At 37.4% G+C, this 21,079-nt stretch overlaps 1 protein-coding gene across 1 annotated transcript; it reads left to right on the top strand.

Annotated features, from left to right (window-relative positions):
• The first annotated feature begins 1,019 nt into the window (after positions 1–1,019).
• Positions 1,020–20,083, top strand: LOC146649346 (complement factor H-related protein 5-like). The gene is made up of 18 exons (XM_085387580.1): positions 1,020–1,203; positions 1,409–1,588; positions 2,017–2,122; positions 3,456–3,532; positions 4,763–4,942; positions 5,225–5,413; positions 5,625–5,810; positions 6,279–6,458; positions 6,909–7,095; positions 8,029–8,036; positions 8,723–8,902; positions 10,542–10,721; positions 12,716–12,913; positions 13,146–13,334; positions 14,597–14,782; positions 15,206–15,385; positions 16,412–16,591; positions 19,247–20,083. Exons 1-18 carry the CDS (start codon positions 1,134–1,136, stop codon positions 19,435–19,437), a joined length of 2,847 nt encoding a protein of 948 aa, XP_085243706.1. The 5' UTR covers positions 1,020–1,133; the 3' UTR covers positions 19,438–20,083.
• The last annotated feature ends 996 nt before the right edge of the window (positions 20,084–21,079 follow it).

Raw genomic sequence — 21,079 nt, 5'->3', positions numbered from 1 at the left:
GTCGGGTCTGCTGTGGTATGTTTACAATGGAACTTCTGCTCCTGAACCTCTGCGCACAGCGTCTGCAAATGCTGTACGAAGTCACTTTCATCTTTACGCAGGACTGTAAGCTGTCATCTGTGAGGCGTGAGCAGTGTTTGTTTTTAACATCGTTCACGGAGGAGAATAGCTGCTGACATAATGTGGATCCGAAGATCCATAATTGGCCTACCTGGGGTTGAAAGTCTCGATAAATGCACGGCGTTTTGGCAGGTATACCGGTCTCCTGGAGTGTGACGCTTATTTTGAGCATGAAAAAATAATAAAATATAATTTTATTTGTATATTTCAATATCACAATAATCTTCCAATTTAGAACTACAAGTTAAAAAAGAACTAACATAAATAAATTACACTTCAGCTAAATACTTCTAATTTATTTTCCCAAACCACGCGGAGCCGCACTATAAGGACTAAAGAGCCGCAGGTTGCCGACCCCTGGGCATAGATATTGGTTATGTTTGAATTTAAAGATGTTCTCTTAAACAACAACTTCTTTAAAACTATTTACCGACCTGAATCTCTGGCTGACTTTTACAATGGACTTTGTACCTCAGTACCATCTCCATTTATGACTTACTAGTCGTGGTGATTAAACTGCACAGTAGCCTTTTCAGCGAACACTAATCATTCTATCACAAAATAAGATATAACATCTGTTACATTTTGCAAACTTGTTTTGAGCATCATACACCAGTCTATATTTTCAGGACTAATTAATCTCATATTTTAATTTAATTATAAAAATAGACGGATTAATTTATATGATGTTTGAAAGAGGACACAAACCTTCTTTTGTAAAATGTTAGAAATTATTTTATAGGCAATGAAAGAAATCAACTCTATAAAGTCTATAAATTATTATAGGGTGAGGTTTGTGAATTGTTGTCTGTGAACTCCTCTGGCGTGTTCAGTGAAACTTGTTGTTTGCGATATGTCATTTTGAGGCTTGTGCAATTCCAGTAGGGAAGTCCATATTTTAACCATTGGCCTCAAATACTGTGATAAACACACAGCAGTTCTGCACAGAAAACGCACAGTTTGTCAAAGGATTTGTGCACAGTGAAAATTTGGTTTGCAGTCCACTTGACAGAATGCGACTGTCATTAATCCTTCTGTTTCTCCATCTATGGGGACATGTGGAAGTTTCTTTCTCAGAAAACGGTAAGTCAGACTTTTTTAAATGCTGTGTTCTTTGTTTAGTTTAAAAGAGAAGACATTTCTTGTACTTCTACTTACCCTCTTTTTTATTTGTTCTACTATCTCTTCCAAAATTACATCTACATTTATATGTAATATAAATGTAGATGTAATTTTGGAATCCTTGGTCAATCTATGTATATGTCTCTTTCCATGTTGTTTTTTTCAGTATGTTCAAGGCTTCCAAATGTTCCTCACTCCTATGTGTCAGAAAATACTAAAAAAGTTGAGTATCGCGAAGGAGATGTGATACATTTCACATGCGAGACTGGTTATATATCTGGTCCAACCCTCAGATATATATGCACAAATACTGGCTGGGAGAGTTTGCGTCAGGGAAAATGCAACTGTAAGTTAAATGGTTTGCCTGCTATTTTGCTGTTACTCTTATGACTGTATTTATAGGGTTACAAATAATCCTTAATCCCTTCTAAGATGCAATTCATAACATTTCACAAAATATCAATTACCAAAGTTTTATCCCAAAACTTTAGTTTTTTGGAATTAGAAAGAGTTGTACTGAGACAGTTGTAAAACTGCTGCAGTATGCTGCTAACAGTAATCTATTGTATGAAAATAGCAAATCGCTTCCTCAAATCCCTGCATCAATAACATTGTACCCACACTTCAACACTGTTATTAACAAAGAGTTTTGTAAAAAATTTATGTCACTGTCGGCAAGCACCTGATTTCAATTAAAAATAAGCAATAATAAGAGAAGAATAAGGTCTAATTCATACTTACTCATGAAAAATATTCTCTTTTCTTTTTTTTCAGTAAAGCCATGTGAACTCCCTGAGGACGTTCCCAATGGCTATTATGAAATTATCCGCGGAGAAGAGCTCGTTTTTGGAACAGCTATCAAATACTTTTGCAATCTAGGGTATGTGGATCTATAATAATTCAGTGACATAATGTACACGCTCTGAAAGTCCCATGAGGATTGCTTATATTTGTGTGTTAAAACAGAAACTCTTCAAGTTGTTTTAAGACAAAAGTCCCGTACAACAATGCTGTTTGGAAAATGTCAACAAGAATGGGATAAAAGGAAGCCGTTATTCAAAGGAGCTTTGAAGAAGCCTGGCAGACTACATTAACTACATTATTCCTAAGACTGCATTAAAGAAATTACAAGAAAGCTTGCATAAGAGAGTTCAGGCTTATTTTTAAAAATGTTTAAACATAAATTTAGAACTCACTGTGAAAGTGAGTTCCAAGATCTGTTTCTGCTGATTTTTGCTGTACTTCTTGTGTTAGGTTGACATACCTCAGTCTTTTCTCCCAGTTTCCCTTCCTGAAGAATGGCCACACTTCCACTCAGGTCTTTTCCGATGAGGCTTAAGTGAACAGCAGATGATCAACAGTGTTAAGTGGTTTAGGTACAAGGGAAAACCTAAAAATAATTCAGTGTCCAATCACTGATGTCCGATCTCAAGACAACTTAAAATGGTTACCATCCATCCATCCATCCATCCATCCATCTTCATCCGCTTTGTCCGGGGCCGGGTCGCGGGGGCAGCAGCCTAAGCAAAGAGGCCCAGACCTCCCTCTCCCCAGCCACCTCCTCCAGCTTATCCGGGGGAATACCAAGGCGTTCCCAGGCCAGCCGAGAGATATAATCTCTCCAGCGTGTCCTGGGTCTGCCCCGGGACCTCCTCCCGGTGGGACATGCCTGGAACACCTCACCCAAGAGGCGCCCAGGGGGCATCCTTGTCAGATGCCCGAACCACCTCAGCTGGCTCCTTTCGATGTGGAGCAGCAGCTGCTCTACTCTGAGCCCCTCCCGGATGGCCGAACTTCTCACCCTATCTCTAAGGGAGAGGCCAGCCACCCTTCGGAGGAAGCTCATTTCTGCCGCTTGTATCCGCGATCTCGTTCTTTCGGTCACTACCCACAGCTCGTGGCCATAGGTGAGGGTAGGGACGTAGATCGACCGGTGAATTGAGAGCTTCGCTTTTACACTCAGCTCCCTCTTCACCACGACGGACCGGTGCAGCGTCCGCATTACTGCAGCTGCAGCCCCAATCCGTCTGTCGATCTCCGGCTCCCTTCTCCCATCACTCGCGAACAAGACCCCGAGATACTTGAACTCCTCCACTTGGGGCAGGAACTCATCCTGTAAAATGGTTACTTGGAAGCAAAATGATTGCTCAAGTACTCTATAAATTTTAGTGTGTGGGTGAAAATACAAAATGAGATATGAGTTGTAATTGCAGGTATACAATGGGAGATAGCGATGGCACCCGAACTTGTCAGTTGGACGGATGGAGTAGTACTGTGCCAGTATGTGAAAGTAAGTCTTTCAGTCAACACACCAGCAATGTTACTTTTATCGACATTTGTAGTTTGAACTAGCTTAACAGTGTATATTTATAAGGTCCTCTGCTTACACTCAAAAAATGTGAAAATTTCAGTCGTCCTGTTAGGTATGAGAAATGAGCTTGCTGTATATACCCTGTGTACTACATTTTAAATATATATTGCTCAAGATTTGTACCAGTTCCTGTGGATCCATATTGCACCTGCGATGGTATCACATGACATATAAAGCAAGAACTGGTGCTTGTATATAACCCAACCAGTCACTTAGGACAGTGTTTACCAACCACTGTGTCGCAGCACATAGGTGTGCTGTGAGCAATGATCAAGTGTGCCATGGAAGATTATCTGATTCCACCTGATTACTACTCTAAGCGATCGGTGTAATGGGCAGAACAATTTCATTCTCTTCCAATAGAGGGTAGTACAACTACCTGCTCTAATTAAATGGGTTGCCAACTGCCATTAAAACAGAAGAAGACAAAGAAGAAATTACATAATACTCATGCTGTAAAACAATGGAACACGTAATAGCAACAGATAAATATTTGAAAAGAAAAAGTAATCAGTCTGACCTGGTCCTGGGGAAAATTCTGACCCAGATGGAGGCCCTAGCATGAGTAGTGGTCAGAAGAAAGCAAAAAGGGTATACTGGGAGCAGATCAAACCAATTCTGCTATGCTTGGTGTGCAGGTAAAAATTATCAATATACTTTTGTGGCATTTTTGTTTGGTGATGTTTTTTCGAATGTGAAATATGTTCCGTGGCTCCCAAAGGTTGGGAAACACTGACTTAGGACACCTAATACACCTTTCGGCTTTTTTCTTACATGAACCTTGAACTCATGAACATATACTTACAGTCCAGTACCTCAGTACATCTTTTTGCTGTTATCAGGCATTCAGGTTATGCTACTAGAGGTTCATACTTTTAGCACTTCTTCTTCACTCCCCTCTATTTATTTGTGACTTGCTTCTTTCTCATATAGTTTATTTATCTTTCCTTATCTTTTTGTGCTCTTGCGTCTTCACCTTACATTATGAAGCCTCTTGCAAAAACATTTTTTATGAATTCTTGGTATATGAATAAAACGTAATTAATTTAATTTAATTGATCAAGGTCAGTGATGTGTCACTCATGGTGAAATGTGATTATTGTGATGAAAACATTTTTAAACTTCTATTTTTGTTGCCCATATTTGTAGCTGCCGAGGGTTGTGAGAAACCACCACATCTTTCAAATGGAGACCCGAAGGAAAGTTCCAGACTGCAGTACAGTCATAGTGAAAGGGTTGAGTACATCTGCCAGGATTACTACAGAATGGAGGGTGGGCCGTACAAAACCTGTGTAAATGGTCAATGGACTGGAGAGATGAGATGCCTCAGTAAGATGTAGATCTCTTTATATTTCTGCATAGTCCATTCTTTGCATTCTGCTTTCTTGCAATTCAGAGGGGAGCACTATGGAGCCATTTTGCAGCCGCTATGTGCAAAACTATAAAAATAGTATAAAGGAAGTATCCTTGCTCGTGTTTAACTCTCAAAATGCATGTTTGGTTATCTTTAAATAAGCTTCTCCATGTTTAATAGTAGCATTCACAGGGCATAATAAAAAAAACTTTATTATGTCTACAATCGCAATAATGACTTTTACTTATTGTTTTCAGGAATCCCTTGTGCAGTTGGAGTAATGGACCCTAATCTGCAGGTAACTGGATTACCACAAGGGAATGAAGCGATAAGGACTGGGGACACATTACATTTTCGTTGTGCTGATCAGTATAAACTGGAAGGTTCTGAAGTAATCGAGTGTTTAGAAATTGGGTACTGGAATGCTTCCTTTCCATCCTGCTCTGGTAGGTTTACTTTAACTGAGAAAAGCTGACGTGATTTGACATGTTTTTTAAATGTCCATATATTTGTGTAACAATTATGTAATCATTATATTTCATTTGTTAAACTTATATAACGATTAAGATTTACATTTTATTTGGTTCCTTTGGGTCTAGACTACTGCTGCATTACACTTTAAACTGAAAGATTAAAAGACTGTCTTCTTTAAAACAGATGAATGCAAAGTCACAAGAATATCAGACAGTGTAAGAATCACATCACACATACAAGGCAATCGGCTAAAGAAAGGACAAAAGCTAACCTTTACTTGCCTTAGACGTAACCACTTTATGCAAGGCAATAAAACAGTTGAATGTTTGGCAAATGGACAGTGGAGCGATCCGTTTCCAACATGCGGAGGTAAGCCAGTTTTTTTCTATGTCAACTCACCCGTAATATGTGACAAGAAAAGATCATCCAGTCACAGTGCACTGCAATTTCAGGAGGCTTTAATCACATTTTTTAATCCCCAAAACAGTTACGGTTACTTTTACTCAGGCAAAAATTACACGGGAAATGTTTTTGGACAAGTCTTGCGGTTGATCCTAATTACAATCACTGTGTAGGAAATGTCATGTACATATGCGAAGCCCAGTCAGTAATAAGCGCCCAGATAAGCTGCTCATGTTAATAACAGCTGTAAATATAAAAAAGAGAAGTCGGAATAAACCCCCAGTAATTTGGAGAGTTGAATCTCTAAAAGATTTACACAAAAATTTACTGTAAGATGTTGCATAATGGTACTAATAGTATTGTGAGTAGATATTAAAAAATGTTATATTAACAATTTCAAGTTTTTTGTTTGTTTTTTGTCTATATTTATTTAAGATCCTGTGGGTTGTGGGAAACCACAACCACTCTCAGATGGAGACACCAAAATCAGTACTAAAAGGCAATACAGCCATGGAGAAAGGGTTGAGTATATCTGTCAAAATTACTACAAAATGGAAGGTACACCATATAAAACCTGTGAAAATGGTAAATGGACTGGACAGATGAGATGCCTCAGTAAGTTATAGCTATATTATGTTGTATTTTCTAAGATTCTGCATATGTAAAAGTATTTTAGGGGTCCCAAGTTTTTTTTACTCTTAAATTTAGAGAAAATTGAGTTTACACAGGAATCAGCCTTTCAAGCTGTTGACATAATTTATTTGAGAAAGGATGCATAATTTGGGGGCTTCATGTTCTTAGATGCGCTCTGTTTTATGTTATTTTAAAAAATGGGAAAATTAAGACAATTTAACATTAGACTTTCATAATTTGATATTGTGTGAGGTCTGTACTATATCTGGAGTTTTGATACAGATACAGATTGCATTTTATCAGACTTGCTTGGTTTTAAGCACTGTGCCTTTGTAATCAAGACTTGAATAGTTATATATGATATATGTTGTGCATTCCTGCATTGGTGTACTGTACTGACATTAACAAAATCTTTTCTCTTAACTCTTACAGAACCCTGCACTGTAAATAGAGAAGACATGAGCAAACACAATATTCAATTCAGATATGTCAGCGATGATAAGCTGTATTCAGAACATAATGATGTAATTGAGTTCATATGTAGCAGGGGAAGACGTGTTGGCAGTTTGGAAATGCGTCAGACATGCATTGAAGGCGTAATGCATCTGCCCACATGCCAGTAACATTTCTGTCTATTGGATACGATGAGCATGAGCACGCAAATCTATAAATGATTAGTGCACTGATGTGTGTGGTCATTTTAATAAAAGCCTATGTACTCAGTCTGTGTTCTTCCAGTACATCTTTTTTTTTTGTGTAAAATCAAAGTCATTCATAAATCCTTTGTGGACAAATACACAAAATGGTGGCCCTATCTTTCCAGTCTGAACATATTCTGATTAAATAAAGATAACAAAAAGAAGTAAAAAATAAATAAAATAACAAACTCCCTCCCTTTGGCAGGAGATCATACCTGCTATTAAAGTGTTTTTGTAACCTAGATGAGCACACACATGTACACACATGTAACAGTAATTGCATGTAATGTTATTTTAATAAAAGCATCACGGGGTCTGTTTTAATTCTTACATAAGTTTAACTCTGCTGAAAGGCTTGGGGCTTTGGGTTTCATGGCCTAACAATGAAACAACCCCTTTTCCACAGTCTTTTTAGGCCTGGAGTCCAGCATCCACTTATCATTTAAGTTGAGTTACTTTTGCCTTCCCACCAACTCGATGCATTCTGGCCATTCTCCCTTAACCCCTGGCATCAGCGAGGCTCTATCAACAAGAAAACTGCGCATCACTGGATATCTTCTCTTTTTCTGAAAATTCTTTGTAAACGCTAGCAAAGTACATTTGAAAGTCCTGTGCTTTGTACACCTAACCACCTATCCAGTCCTTCTCCGTAGCACTTGTACAACAGGAGTCCAAGGTTGTATTTAAATAGAGACATTTGGACAGAGCCACTGGACAGTCTGTGCTGTGACCTGATCTCTCTGGGTGGAGTTCGAGCTGGGGGAGGTCACTGAACAATGAAGCTACTGAAATTCTCCTCAGAAAGCATTCGTCAAAAGAACATGAAGCTGTCTTTAATCCTTCTGTTTCTCCAGCTGTGGGGGTGTGTGGAAGTTTCTTTGTCACAAAACGGTAAAGTGATCTATTATCGTTTTTCAGTGTACCTAAAATCACATGTTTTACCTTTGTGGAAAGGCAGTTAGACTTTAAGAAGAGTGACATATACACTGCGTGTGGTCATCACAGGTATTTACTTACAGCAGGGGGAAAAGCACAGTATGAATGTAATTGTCTTATTTTTACACTATTACAACTATTTGAATTTACATGCATTCACACAACCCTAAAATATGTATATTTTTGTGTTAACATACATATATATGGTAGTAATATAATGTAGGACAAAATAGTAATTATAGATGATTTTACTACTTGCTATGGGTTTTTTGCTTGTTTTTGTTTTATTTTGGGGGTTTTCTTTGAAGGGGGGGGGGGGGGCTCTAGTAATTTTATACTTATACTTATTTTTTCCCTTTACCATTAATGGTAATTAATGGTACATTTCTTATATTACTCTTTAATTATGTATGTCAAACATAAATCCTGCTATCTGTGTTATTAGGTGAAGTATATCCACAAATTATGTAGATGCAACTGTTTTGTGGTCTTAACCATTTAGGAGAATGGTTGTAGACATACTTTGATTTTGTAACTGTTTTCCTTGTAGAGCTTCAGTCATTGTTTTTTAACAACTTTATATGTGACGAATTGTAATTTTTTCTCTTTTAGTGTGTTCAGAGCTCCCAAATGTTCCTCACGCTCATGTGTCAGAAGGAACCAGCAAAGCTGTGTACCAGGAAGGAGATGTGATACATTTTTCTTGTGAATCTGGTTACATATCAGATCAGATCTCGAAATTTGTATGCACAGCTGATGGTTGGCTGGTTGTCCATCAGGGAAAGTGCTACTGTAAGTTGCATGGCTTCATGTTTTTATCATCACTAACTAAACTTGTGCTATTGCTGCACTGTGGATGTAATAACTCATGTAAATGTGTTTTTTTTTCTTATATTACTAAATCGTCAAAAACTCTACAGTCATGAAAAGTGTATGAATACCTCAATTATGTATATTACAGAGTGCATATTTTGTTTTTGTTAGGGTTCATTAATGACAGCATTACCCTGACTCTTACTCTAACCCAACCATACTACATGCTATGTACCCCCAAAAAATGTCACGTGAAAAGCTAAAAAAATGAAACACAAAAAGTTGTAAAGCATACCAAGAGCAGCATTAATAAATGGATTTTCATAGGATCGACCCATTACACGTCAGGTAAGGCGTTGGGTTTAGAGCTAAATAGGTACATTTTCTGGAGGCACACAATAGGCCTGGTTATAAAAGTAAAAAAGTATCACATCAGAAAGATTGTTCCAAAGCATGATTACCCATGTTCCTCTGCTCAAATTTGGTGATGGCCAGCAGAGCTCAGCCAGCCTCAACAACCCTTGACCTAAAACAGGGGTCAGCAACCTTTTAACACCCAAAGAGCCACTTGGACCCGGTTTCCACGCAAAAGAAAACACTGGGAGCCGCAAATACTTGTTGACATCAAAAATGAAAATAACACTGTATATATTGTTTTTTTACAATATATACAGCACTATGCTGCTAAAAAATGAAAAATAGATATTTGCAAAATTCTGCCTAAATATGTATTTTACCTGGTTAATGTGTGTGGCGAGGCGTGGTCTGCAGCGCCACTGCATGGGAGTCGGACGCACCTGAGCGGGACCCGCAATCACGCCTCGTCTACTTAAAGTCTGTGCTCTCTCTGCTCTTGTGTTGTCGGACTGTGAGCTGAAAAGCTACAGCCGGCTGTATGGTTACAGCAACCGTGTGTGAAGAGTGGTCAATAAAGAGATGCTGAAAAGCGTGTCCATGGAAACATCGTCGGGTCTGCTGTGATATGTTTACAATGAGACTTCTGCTCCTGAACCTCTGCGCACAGCGTCTGCAAATCGGGGCTGTACGAAGTCACTTTCATCTTTACGCAGGACTGTAAGCTGTCATCTGTGAGGCGTGAGCGGTGTTTGTTTTAACATAGTTCACGGAGGAGAACAGCTGCTGACATAATGTGGATCCGAAGATCCATAATTGGCCTACCTGGGGTTGAAAGTCTCGATAAATGCACGGCGTTTCGGCGGGTATACCGGCTTCCGCGAGTGTGACGCTTATTTTGAGCGATGAAAAATAAAATATAATTCTATTTTTATATTTCAATGTCACAATAATCTTCCAATTTAGAACTACAAGTTTAAAAAGAACTAATACAAAAAATACACTTCAGCTAAATACTTCTAATTTATTTTCCCAAACCACCTGGAGCCGCAGTATAAAGACAAAAGAGCCGCATGCGTATCCGGAGCCGCAGGTTGCCTGTCCTAACACAACTGCACATTACTGGCATTACTATCGTTCGTAGCAATGACGGGTAGTCATTTCCTTATACACACATGTATATCTTGGCTTAGTCACTCAGTATGTTTTCAATCTTTGTGTATTTTTCTCTTCTTTTCCCATTTTATATTGTTTTGTGTATTAGCATGTTCAACGCTTCCAGATGTTCCCCATGCCCAAGTAACACAAGAGACAAGAACATCTCAGTATCAAGCAGGACACATGATACATTTTGCTTGCGAACCTGGCTATACATCAGCTCTCACCATCAAATACGTATGTACAACTGAGGGCTGGCAGCCACTCCAAAGGGGGTCGTGCTACCGTGAGTTCAAAAGCTTTCTTTTCTTCTCTCACTCTCATGTGAATGACTACAGTTCAATAAGCAGAGATCATTAAAATGAATTTAACATAATTTATTGATCTATAGAATTCAATTTAGGTTGTTGGTGATTACACTCTGGAAATGAAGATTGAGGCTTGAATGGAAGCCTGGGAGAATGACCGATGAGCAGTGAGATTTAAAGTACATGGAGTGGAGACTGATTGGCCGGAAGACAGCCAGCAGAAATCTGATTGGGCTAGACCAGTGATTGCACAATTAGCTTCACAGCATGGGAAAGTGGAAATGATGTAAAGCTTAGATTAGCCAACAAACACCAGGGAAGCAGAAATGTGTGACTACAGATTGTTCTTATTGAACTTACGTATGAACTTCATTTGGTATTATCTCCTTGGACATATAATCTCATTTACTCAGATGTGTCCTGCCTTCATTAAGACTGCTATGACGGTCTTTATTTCTATATATATTTTTCCTGCACACAGGCAAAATCAGAATTTAATTCTAAATGATTTTTAATATGTAGAGACTTTGTCATGTCAGATCAGACTCCAAATATATTTGAATTCACATCAGTCATCATTTTATTCAACAATGTTTCTGTCAAGTCATTATGAAATATGACCCAGCATCTCGATGTCAGAAAGATCAGTTTAACCCTCTGGGGTCCAGGGTATAATTGGCCATTTTTGACTACTTGTTTGGTATCATTATTTTCAGCACAACCTGAAATATCTGAAATTTGAGTTATTTTTTCATTTTGGCATACTATATTACCATAGTTGATCTAAATTCAGAGAAAAAATTCAAAATCCGAGTAGAAAAAAGTTATATTTTTTTACTGTAAAACCCACAAACATGTTTAACGAATCATTTTCATAACTTGAAATGCAAATAGAAATTGTACATTTCTAAATATTATGCACAAGTTTTGCAAAGAAAGTTATATGGTACTATTTAACTAAAAATGCAGCCAATGCCTCAGGCATATAACCGTTTAAATCTATTTACAGAACAATCAGGTGATCTGCAACAAATAAGAAAGCACACAAATTATTTGTGCCATGTGTTTTCAGTCATTCCTTCAGGTCGTCTGCTCGTCCACACCATGTCTTTAGGTATCATGTCAGTTCTCCATGTTTAAGGTTTTTTCATGTTTAATTTTTAGTTCACCCAGTTTAGGTTATTGTTTAGTTTCACCCATGCCCTTTGTTTGTATTTATTTTGCAAGCCTTAATAAACTGCTTGTTTTTTGTTAATCCACATCACGTTTCATAGTTTTTGGTTTGCACTTGAGTCCTTTTTCACAACACATACAGTCTGCCTCAGCCAGACTGTGACAGAAAAGTCAGACTTACTGACAGGTCAAAAACTATTCACATTTTTTCCAGAAGCATTGTATTTTTTCTTTCACCAAAATATAGGCTAGAGTTAAAGTTAGCCACCCTACATAAGGGAACTTATAGGGTTAATGAATTAAATCTTAGCGTGTTAAACTGACACAGCAGATGGTTTGCTTACACAGGTTGTCCTTGTAAACAGTTTGCAAAGGGCAGATATTTTGAAACTATTTGCCTGGAAATTAGATAAACGTTTTCCATTCCAGGGTGGAATGATTGCATGTCATACATCTTTTTAAAAAAAATTGAGTGCTCAATGTTAAATCAGTCATTCCACACTTAAAAACAGGATTTCAACAATCATTCAAAGCCCAAAATTACAATGGTATCCATGTTGATCCGTGATGATTGTAAAACTTTTGACCACAGCTGTAGTTTTGACAGTGGTTTATCTCCACTGGTCTGAACCTTCGTGTCTCCAGCACAAATACAGACACACATTGAAACCTGGCAAAATGGATTCTGACATGATCTGGCAAATATAAAAACTGCAGCAAATATAAAGATTCTGGCCAGTGATTTCTACATCTGAATCTTGCCTTTTGAACTGTTTTTTTTCTTCTTCTTCTACCTTAGTTTCATCTTCCAGATGTGACCCTCCTCCTACAGTTCAAGGGTTAACAGTGAAAGGTTTACCAGAAAATTGTATTCCCATACGTCCCAATCACATCCTCACATTCAGCTGTGATGGTCCTGGGAAGTATCTGAATGGAATTTCTGTGCTGATATGTGGAGAAGACGGACAATGGAATAATCCATTCCCGACTTGCATAGGTAAGAACATGTTTAAATCCCTTTACTGACAAAATGCAATGCCTGTTTAAACAATATGGCAATAGTTCAGGTTTGATCTTTGTGTATTTTGAAGCATAATTTAAATATCCAATAAGATTTCATGATTTTTTCCGCTCTTCTGGTGTTCACTAAAACCAACTACTCTCTTGCTTGCTCTTTGCAGCTTTGTTACATAAACTCACATATATTCTACATATTTTGCTTTTTTCAGATCGATCTTGTAAAATCGGTGTTATGGATCCTCATCTCTACGTAGCTGGATTACCACCATCAAATGAAATAATGGCGACTGGACATAAATTGCGTTTTCTTTGCAGCAATACACGTGTACTAATTGTGTCTACAGAAATTGAGTGTTTAGAAAATGGACAATGGAATTCCCCCTTTCCTTCTTGCTCTGGTATGTGTACTTTTATTACCACAATGACGTGAGGTAACAGAAATGAGCTGTGACTATGATAAGGGTTTCTGTTTTAAGTTGCTGTTAGGAGCAATTTTGTATTGCAGGAAAACATCAGCATTCTGTAGCAGTTGTGTTGTTGCCCTTGTATCACATAAATCATTAATATAATGATCCTGATGAACCCTGTAAGGTCAAAGTCATCATAGGAAGTATTCTAATCCTAAGCCTATATTTTTGATCTGCTGTTTATGTCTAATATTGTAGGTTCTTGAGATAACGGCTGTTGTGAACTAGCATCACATAAATATTACTGAACTGGATACATTTTCCAGTTTTCATCTTTTTAATCTTTCTGTAGCTAAAGGAGATTTGTTGAGGTTTAATGTAAATGATTGAAGCTTGATACCATTTTAATCTAAAATTAACAAGGGGATTTGAAAGCTTAGTTGTCTAAGGCAAAAATGCACACTGAAACTAGAATGAAATTAGAATATCGGGTTTTTGTTCAAAACTATTCAGTTTCGAATGATATCCAATGACTGATAGCTGTGGTTATCAATATCTGTCAACAATAGGGAATTTTCTCTGCCGAGATATCATTTCATTCACTGTTGATCAGTCTGCCCTGCTTAAAGGAAATAATGGGCAACTATTGTCCACATTAGAAGACTCAAGTGTGAAGAACTTTTATAGGAATTAAGGTTGTATTTTTCTGCCAGGTGCTGCTAATTAAATTCACTACATTAAACAGATCGTCAGCAATCATTAGCACTGCTATAAACACAGATGTTTTGGTAGTTTGTTCATCTGGATCATTCAGTGTGTGTTAACATATACTTCCCAGCAATTGAACAGTTATTCGTCAACTCAGCTAAACAATACCTATGAAAAAAAGAGCTCACTATAGTACATCAAAATAAACTATTGCTGTGAATAAGATTTAAAACTGGAGTCAAGTTAAAAACACTGCTGGCTGTCATTCTGCCTGCTGACATATTTCATCTTTATTCATCTTTTTTTCTCTACACTTGGTTAAGGGTAGAATTGCCATTCTTTTCTGACTTCTTAAAAGACTGGACATTTATTACTTCTTAATTACAGCAATGAGAAACTGAATGCCTATTAATAATAAATATTTAAAGAAAAACTTGCTTAGTTTGAAAATGTAGTGAGAAAGTGTCTTATTACTTTGAATCTGATTTGGTTTCATGTTTATAATGTAAACCTCACAATAAAACAGATTCTCTTTTTCAAAACAGAGAAATGTAGAGTCCCTGAAACACCAGCAGGTCTAACAATCACCACAGATGTAACAGACGATCAAATGAAAAAAGGACAACATTTAACATTTGCTTGTGAAAACAGTAATCACATCATCAAAGGGAATGCAATGCTTGAATGTTTGGAAAATGGACAGTGGAGCAATCCTCGTCCCACATGTGAAGGTACAACACTTGTCCTCTTGTGATCTTACTGTTTATCAGTACAAAGGATGGAAAAAGATTGCTATTGCTGTTTTTGGTATTTCTTGGGGTGTCGTGTGAATGAGTGTAAGTTACACACACTTTAAACCAGAAATTAATAGTTGGTTTTGAGGCAAAAACATATTTCAGGTTATCAGTAAAATGTCCTCTGCCTGATCTGCTCTTGTGCTAATTAGTTTGTGTGAACATTGTTTCTGGTTAATTCTTTGTCACACATGGCCACACAGTGTTAAGGTAAAGGAGAGTGATGCACAGGGTGTATGACAAATATTTCACTTCAAATGAAAAATGATGCATGACAGCAGGTCAGAGTGAAAATGTGATTATTGTGACAAAATATTATCTAATGTTGGTTTTTCCTCTGTTATTGCCCACAATTTTTAGCTGCCAAGCGATGTAGGACGCCACCACGTCTTTCAGGTGGACGGACCAAAACAGCGACTAGAAACACGTACAGACACAATGAAAAGGTCGAATATGTGTGTGACAGAGACTACGGCATGGAGGGTGGGCCGTTCAAAACCTGTGTCGATGGTGATTGGGTTGGAGAGATGAGATGCCGCCGTGAGTTACATTTCCCTTTTGTTGCACACAAAGTTTTTAAATATGTTCTAAGTAAACAAACAGCCAGTGGAGGGCCGCTGGAACCAGTTTGACAAGTTTATTAAATCTGAGAAGTTGGTTAAGTGTGACGCTGAAAAGTTGTTTTCACTAACACAGACAGTAGCTCAAAACTGTTTGAAATGTGGTGCATTTAAGATTATACCTGAACACACCACAATGTAGACTTCAGGGTTAGTTGCAGTTATATCATTAAATAATAATATTAATACGAACAAGAAGAATTCGTTTTTATAGAAACCTCTGTAATAACCCACCATCCCCAAACTGTGCTGCAGCTCTGAGAACATCACAATGGCTTCAGTTCTTAAGTGGATGGGTTTCACTTGTTCACCACCCACTACTTCTCCTAGATACACTATTGCAGTCTTTGAGTCACACTTTGAGAGATTTAATGTCAGGTTTGCCTTTTCACGATTTCAGTGTTTTTAAGTGGCCCTCTATCATTGCCACAGACATCACACATTTCATCACCAGTTAACATGGGTTACATGGAGGAACAGGGAAATACAACATGCTATGGACATGTCAGAGGAAATGTGAGAACCTGATGAGCACACACGAACCATAGAAGAGTTTGAACTTTAAAAAAAAAAATTTGTTTTTTCACAATAAAATGATTAAAACAATTAAAAGGATAGGATCTGTAAGATGTGGGAGAGGGCAGTAGATGAATATATCAAAGAAGCAGATCATTTCAACAGCAACATGAGTTTGATACCAGTACAACACAGTTTATCATTAGTTACAAAGAGTGCTGACCACTTTCTAAGCATATCAGAACTACATATATAGGATGACAAAGCAGTCTTAAAGGCTGTGATCTGCACTCGGATTGCATGATGAAAACTTCACCTGAAATGTAAAATAATATGTGACGGTATATGAACATAAAAACGTGACTAAAAAATTATTGTGACTAAATGTTGTCTAAACTTTTTTTTTTCTCCATTGCTCACACTTTTGCAGGTGCCCAGGGTTGTGAGAGGCCACCACCTCTTTCAGATGGAGACACCAAAACAAGTACTAAACAGCTGTACCAACATAATGAAAAGGTTGAATATAACTGTCAGCATTATTACGTCATGAAGGGTGGACCGTTCAAAACATGTAATGATGGTGAATGGACTGGAGAGATTAGATGCCTCCGTAAGTAAAAGTTTTCTTTATATTTTTCATGTTACATTCTGTGAAGAGAAACGTAAAAAGTCCTCTTGGTTTCTGTTTTTTAATTTTGTTTAATTCCAGAGGTGTGATCGATATTTACAAAAATATACACAACTGCTTGTGAGCCTCTCAAGATGAGAAACTATGTATAAAATATGAAATTAAATATGTTATTCACAAACAGCGAATGCATTACTTTGTTGAAGCCCTTCAATAAACATCTTGTCACGGTCCTGGGTCGGTTCGACCCAGTATTTTGAGTTTCTTATGTTTTGGTTTATTTTTGTATTATGGAGTAGTTCTTATTCTCTGGTGATACCGTTTTGATTATAATTATATTCTGATTCTTTAGTTATCCAATGATGATGACGATGATGATTATTTCTGGTTTAGGTTTTGTTATCTTGCCCTCATGTTTGGTTTAGGTTGCCTGTGCTTAGTCTTCTCTGCCCGTATGTCCCTCTGTTTGCCCATGACGTCATTATGCCTGTTTACGAGTCTGTGTCTCTGTCTGTCGTGTGCTTCCTGTTTTATTTTGTAGGTCTGTGTCCTATGTCAGTGCGTTCAGCTTTGTGCTCTCCCTGTCTCGTCAGTGTAATCAGCGTCAGCCGTGTCTCCCAGCTGTTTCCTCTTCGTTCCGTTCACCTCTTGTATTTAGTGTCTGTGTCTTCCCCTACTCGGTGTCGCGTCGTTAATGTCTGTTCACCCTCGCTTCCTCTGTGTGTTCCGTTTGCCAGCCAGCCTACCTGCCTAGTTATTCTGTTCTTCCAGTTGAGTTAGTGTTTTTCTGTTCTGCTTCTTACCAGCAATAAAGCTGTGTGTTTTGAGTTACTTCCGCCTCAGTGAGTCCTGCATTTTGGGTCCTCTCTTCCTGCCTGCCTACACACAGACATGACACATCTTGACTGTTCAGTTTAAAATCCACTGTGGTGGTGTACACTGAAAACATTTAAAATACAGACAAAAACATTCATTTGTGACAGAAAGTCCAGAACCCTTTACTGTTAAGCTGAATTTTGGAAATTTGTCCAAAAAAAAGCAAGACTGGATTTTTGAGAACTTAATGTCATAGATCAAAAACTCCCAAAGGCTGTATCTATCAAATATGATACACTAGGTATTGGGGGGATAAAACGCTTTGAGGCATGTTGTGTTTGACATAAGAAATCACCAGGTACAAAATCATTTCTCACTGTGTGGTTAGTAGGGTCTGAGGTTTACTGAAAAAAATCTTTTGTTTGATGAGATGAGCATCAAGTAAGAAATTCTTTAATTGTTTCTTCTGTTGACTTCAGGTAATTCTAAACAATAGTCATGATGACGTTGAATTGTGGTACAGGGCCCTGCTGTAATTTTTTTTATCTGGGTTTTTAGGCCAGTAAGGTCAGTGGGTCTGAAATGTTTCTAAGACTCAAATTATGGATATATTTAGTAAATAATAAAGTTTTCAAATCAGTTCTAATATAAAAAGCAGCTGGTGAATGGACGCTGGAACCAGTGAATGAGCTGTCTCCCTCAAAAACCTGTTAACATCCCAGCTGCTGATTCTAGTAATAATCTAGTAAAAAACATGTAGTTGTTGCATTTGGTGAAGCTGTATATATGGAGATTTTTTAGGTAGTTTTTCAAAGTTCAAAGAGCATGACTGAAGTATTTATGATACTGTGTGTGGTTCAAACCTCAGAACTGTGTTGAGTATTGGAGTGAAAGGTGCAAGCAGGAATTCTGATTAATTATTAATTCTTCATTTAACAAAGTGTGCAGTCTAGAGATATAATAACAGCATACTGACTTAAATGAATATTTGGTCTGAAAAACAAATCATCATTTCTGTTGAAGGTTATTATATCACATTTGACCGATGAACTGCAATTCAAAACCTTTGGGACAAAGCTCACTTCAAACTGACAGCAATAAATAACAATAAATAAATAATAATAAAGTTAATTCTAGCAGCAAGATATGAAATCAAATCACAATTTAAAATCAACAAGTGATCCAGATTCCTGAAATTCTGTATGTTTATCTAAAAGAAATAACAGAAACTAATTTACTTATTTGGAGAATGAGTAAAATAAATGAGTAGGTTTACATTGAAATGTGACTTCCAAGATTCAAGATTCCTTATTTGTCGCATGCATAGTTATACGAGTACAACACGCAGTGGAATGTATCCTGACACGCTCCTCGACTGTGTAAAAAGAGAGAGAGAAGATTATGTACATGCAAAAAGAGAGAACATATATACATATAACCATAAAAGTGAATTAAATAAAATAAGACAATCTGGAAATTTCAAATTGAAACATCTGAAAAATGTACATTGTGCAGGTGGGTATTAAAGTGTCTAGTACTGTAGTGAGGCTGAGAGGAGTCAGGCTGGGATGGACAGGACTTCAGCATGTAAAATAGTCACAGAAATATTACATAAAATTAACAGTGAATGTAATCACCCCACAAGAGCAACAGCAACAGTAGATCATCTGTGTACCATTCCAGCGTTTGACCACAATTTAGAATTAGGCAGGAGAAAATCAAATTTTTTTGTAGCCACAGAGTCCTTTACAGAACACAATATTCTGTACATTCATGTATTTTACTAACGTTAAAAGACTGTTTATCTTTTATGTCTTACAGAACCCTGCACTGTGAATAGAGACGACATGAACAGACATAATATTCGGTTCAGATTTTTAAGAGATGATAAACTGTATTCAGAACATGATGATGAAATCGAGTTTGTGTGTACCAGAGGAGGACCCGTTGGGACACTGGGAATGCGTCAGAAGTGTGAACATGGTGTGGTACATTTGCCGACTTGCCAGTAACTCTTTTTTGTACAAGACTAGATAAACACGAGTACACCAATGTGTCAATAATTGAAGAGCAGATTAAAGACATAGACCAGTGAAGTACCAGTGCTGTATGTGGTCATTTCAATAAAACGTAATAAATGCTGACTGAGTCTGTTTTCTGCTTCTATGTGTTTTCTCAGGGAAATCAATCTCGCATAAATCTTCTACCACAAATACAGAACAAATATACAGAATTTGGCTTTATTATTTAATAAAGGTTGCCAAGCAACTGAATGTTGAATACTGACGAGACCAAGACAGGTAGGATCTTGTTAGCTTCACATTTGTGAATTTCTAGTTAAGCAAGGACACTAGAAGCGTAAGACAGTTTCTGGGAGCAGTTGACAATTTTGAATACATTTCCAAAGGTTTCCTACATTGTGATGGTGTTTGATAACAAATCTGCTTCCCACACATATTTCAGCGAAGAAAATCTTTCCTCTGTGGATGAAGTTGCAATAACACTGAGAAATATTTCTGCAGCCTCTTCTGGCTGAAAAAGTTATCAAATGCTCTGCATAAAAGTTGTACTTGACTGATGTTTGTTTAATCATAAAACCTGTTGTTCTTTCTGTAGTTGCTAAGACTTTTCTCTTTCATTGCATGTATAATCATTGAGACAATAAAACCTGACATGTACTTCCCTCAATAATGCAATCTGTTGTCCGTTATTCGTTGGTGCTCTAGAAGAAAAACTCATTTCAGGAATTTTGAATTTAACAATTCGTCCAGTCCAACTGAGGATTTGTTCCTACACTCAAATACAACCCATACGAGCATTTGCAAAAACAGCACACCTACAGATTGGTTTAAGTCATATCTTTCTAATAGGTCTTTCTCGATCAATTTTGGCCCGTGTTTCTCCTCTGCTGCACCTGTCTCTTATGCTTTTATATGCATTTCTTTTGCTTCTGTGTTTTTAATTCCATTTAACATGCTTGCATGGTGGTACTTTGCCATAGCCTTCATCCTCCCTGTTACTTCATCTTACCCTCTTGTATGTTAAGCACTTTGGTACACCACTGGTTTTAAATGTGCTATTTAAATACAGTTTGTTGTTGTTCTTGTTGTACAAGTGGCAGACCCAACACAACAACATATCATGCGATGACCGATAAATAGTACTTCACTTTAAGAGCATTTGTATTTCATGTCAATAGTCCCTAAAGACTACACTGAGATGAGATAGTGTCATTTTATGACCAACTTTTTATTAACAGCACATAACTAAAAGCCCTGAGCAGAAACAGAAAAAATAAACTTTTAAAGATGGGCCTCAATTTTTGTTTTTAGCCTCCAGCTTGCATTTATTTATGGGGTTAATTTATGTTTGATTAAACATAACATTTGTATTAAATTAAATTAAGAATAAACAGTTATCATATTGTTACGAGTTCAAAATATTGGGGATGGAGACAAGATGAAAAACCAAAAGAACAACACTGGTCCGGTCGGGTTCAGTCAAACAATGATTTTAATGATCACACGCATGGGAGATGGACACTGTATGCAGACAGCCTCAGATCTCAAAATGGTGGAGCATTGCTCAAACTCTTATAGCTTCTGGTCCTCCCACCTTATCATAAAAGCCTAAACATTCAAATTCCTTCTCTCA

Source organism: Rhamphochromis longiceps, linkage group LG17, assembly GCF_057381845.1.
Source record: "Rhamphochromis longiceps isolate RC_006_pf linkage group LG17, R_longiceps_female_GT1.1, whole genome shotgun sequence".
NCBI lineage: Eukaryota > Metazoa > Chordata > Actinopteri > Cichliformes > Cichlidae > Rhamphochromis > Rhamphochromis longiceps.
This window is presented reverse-complemented; position numbering and strand designations above follow the sequence as displayed.

Coding starts and splice junctions, on each gene's coding strand:
- LOC146649346 (XM_085387580.1), top strand. CDS start 1,134: ATGCGACTGTCATTAATCCTTCTGTTTCTCCATCTATGGGGACATGTG. Junction 1,204..1,408: donor AGTTTCTTTCTCAGAAAACG/GTAAGTCAGACT, acceptor TGTTTTTTTCAG/TATGTTCAAGGCTTCCAAAT. Junction 16,592..19,246: donor TGGAGAGATTAGATGCCTCC/GTAAGTAAAAGT, acceptor TATGTCTTACAG/AACCCTGCACTGTGAATAGA.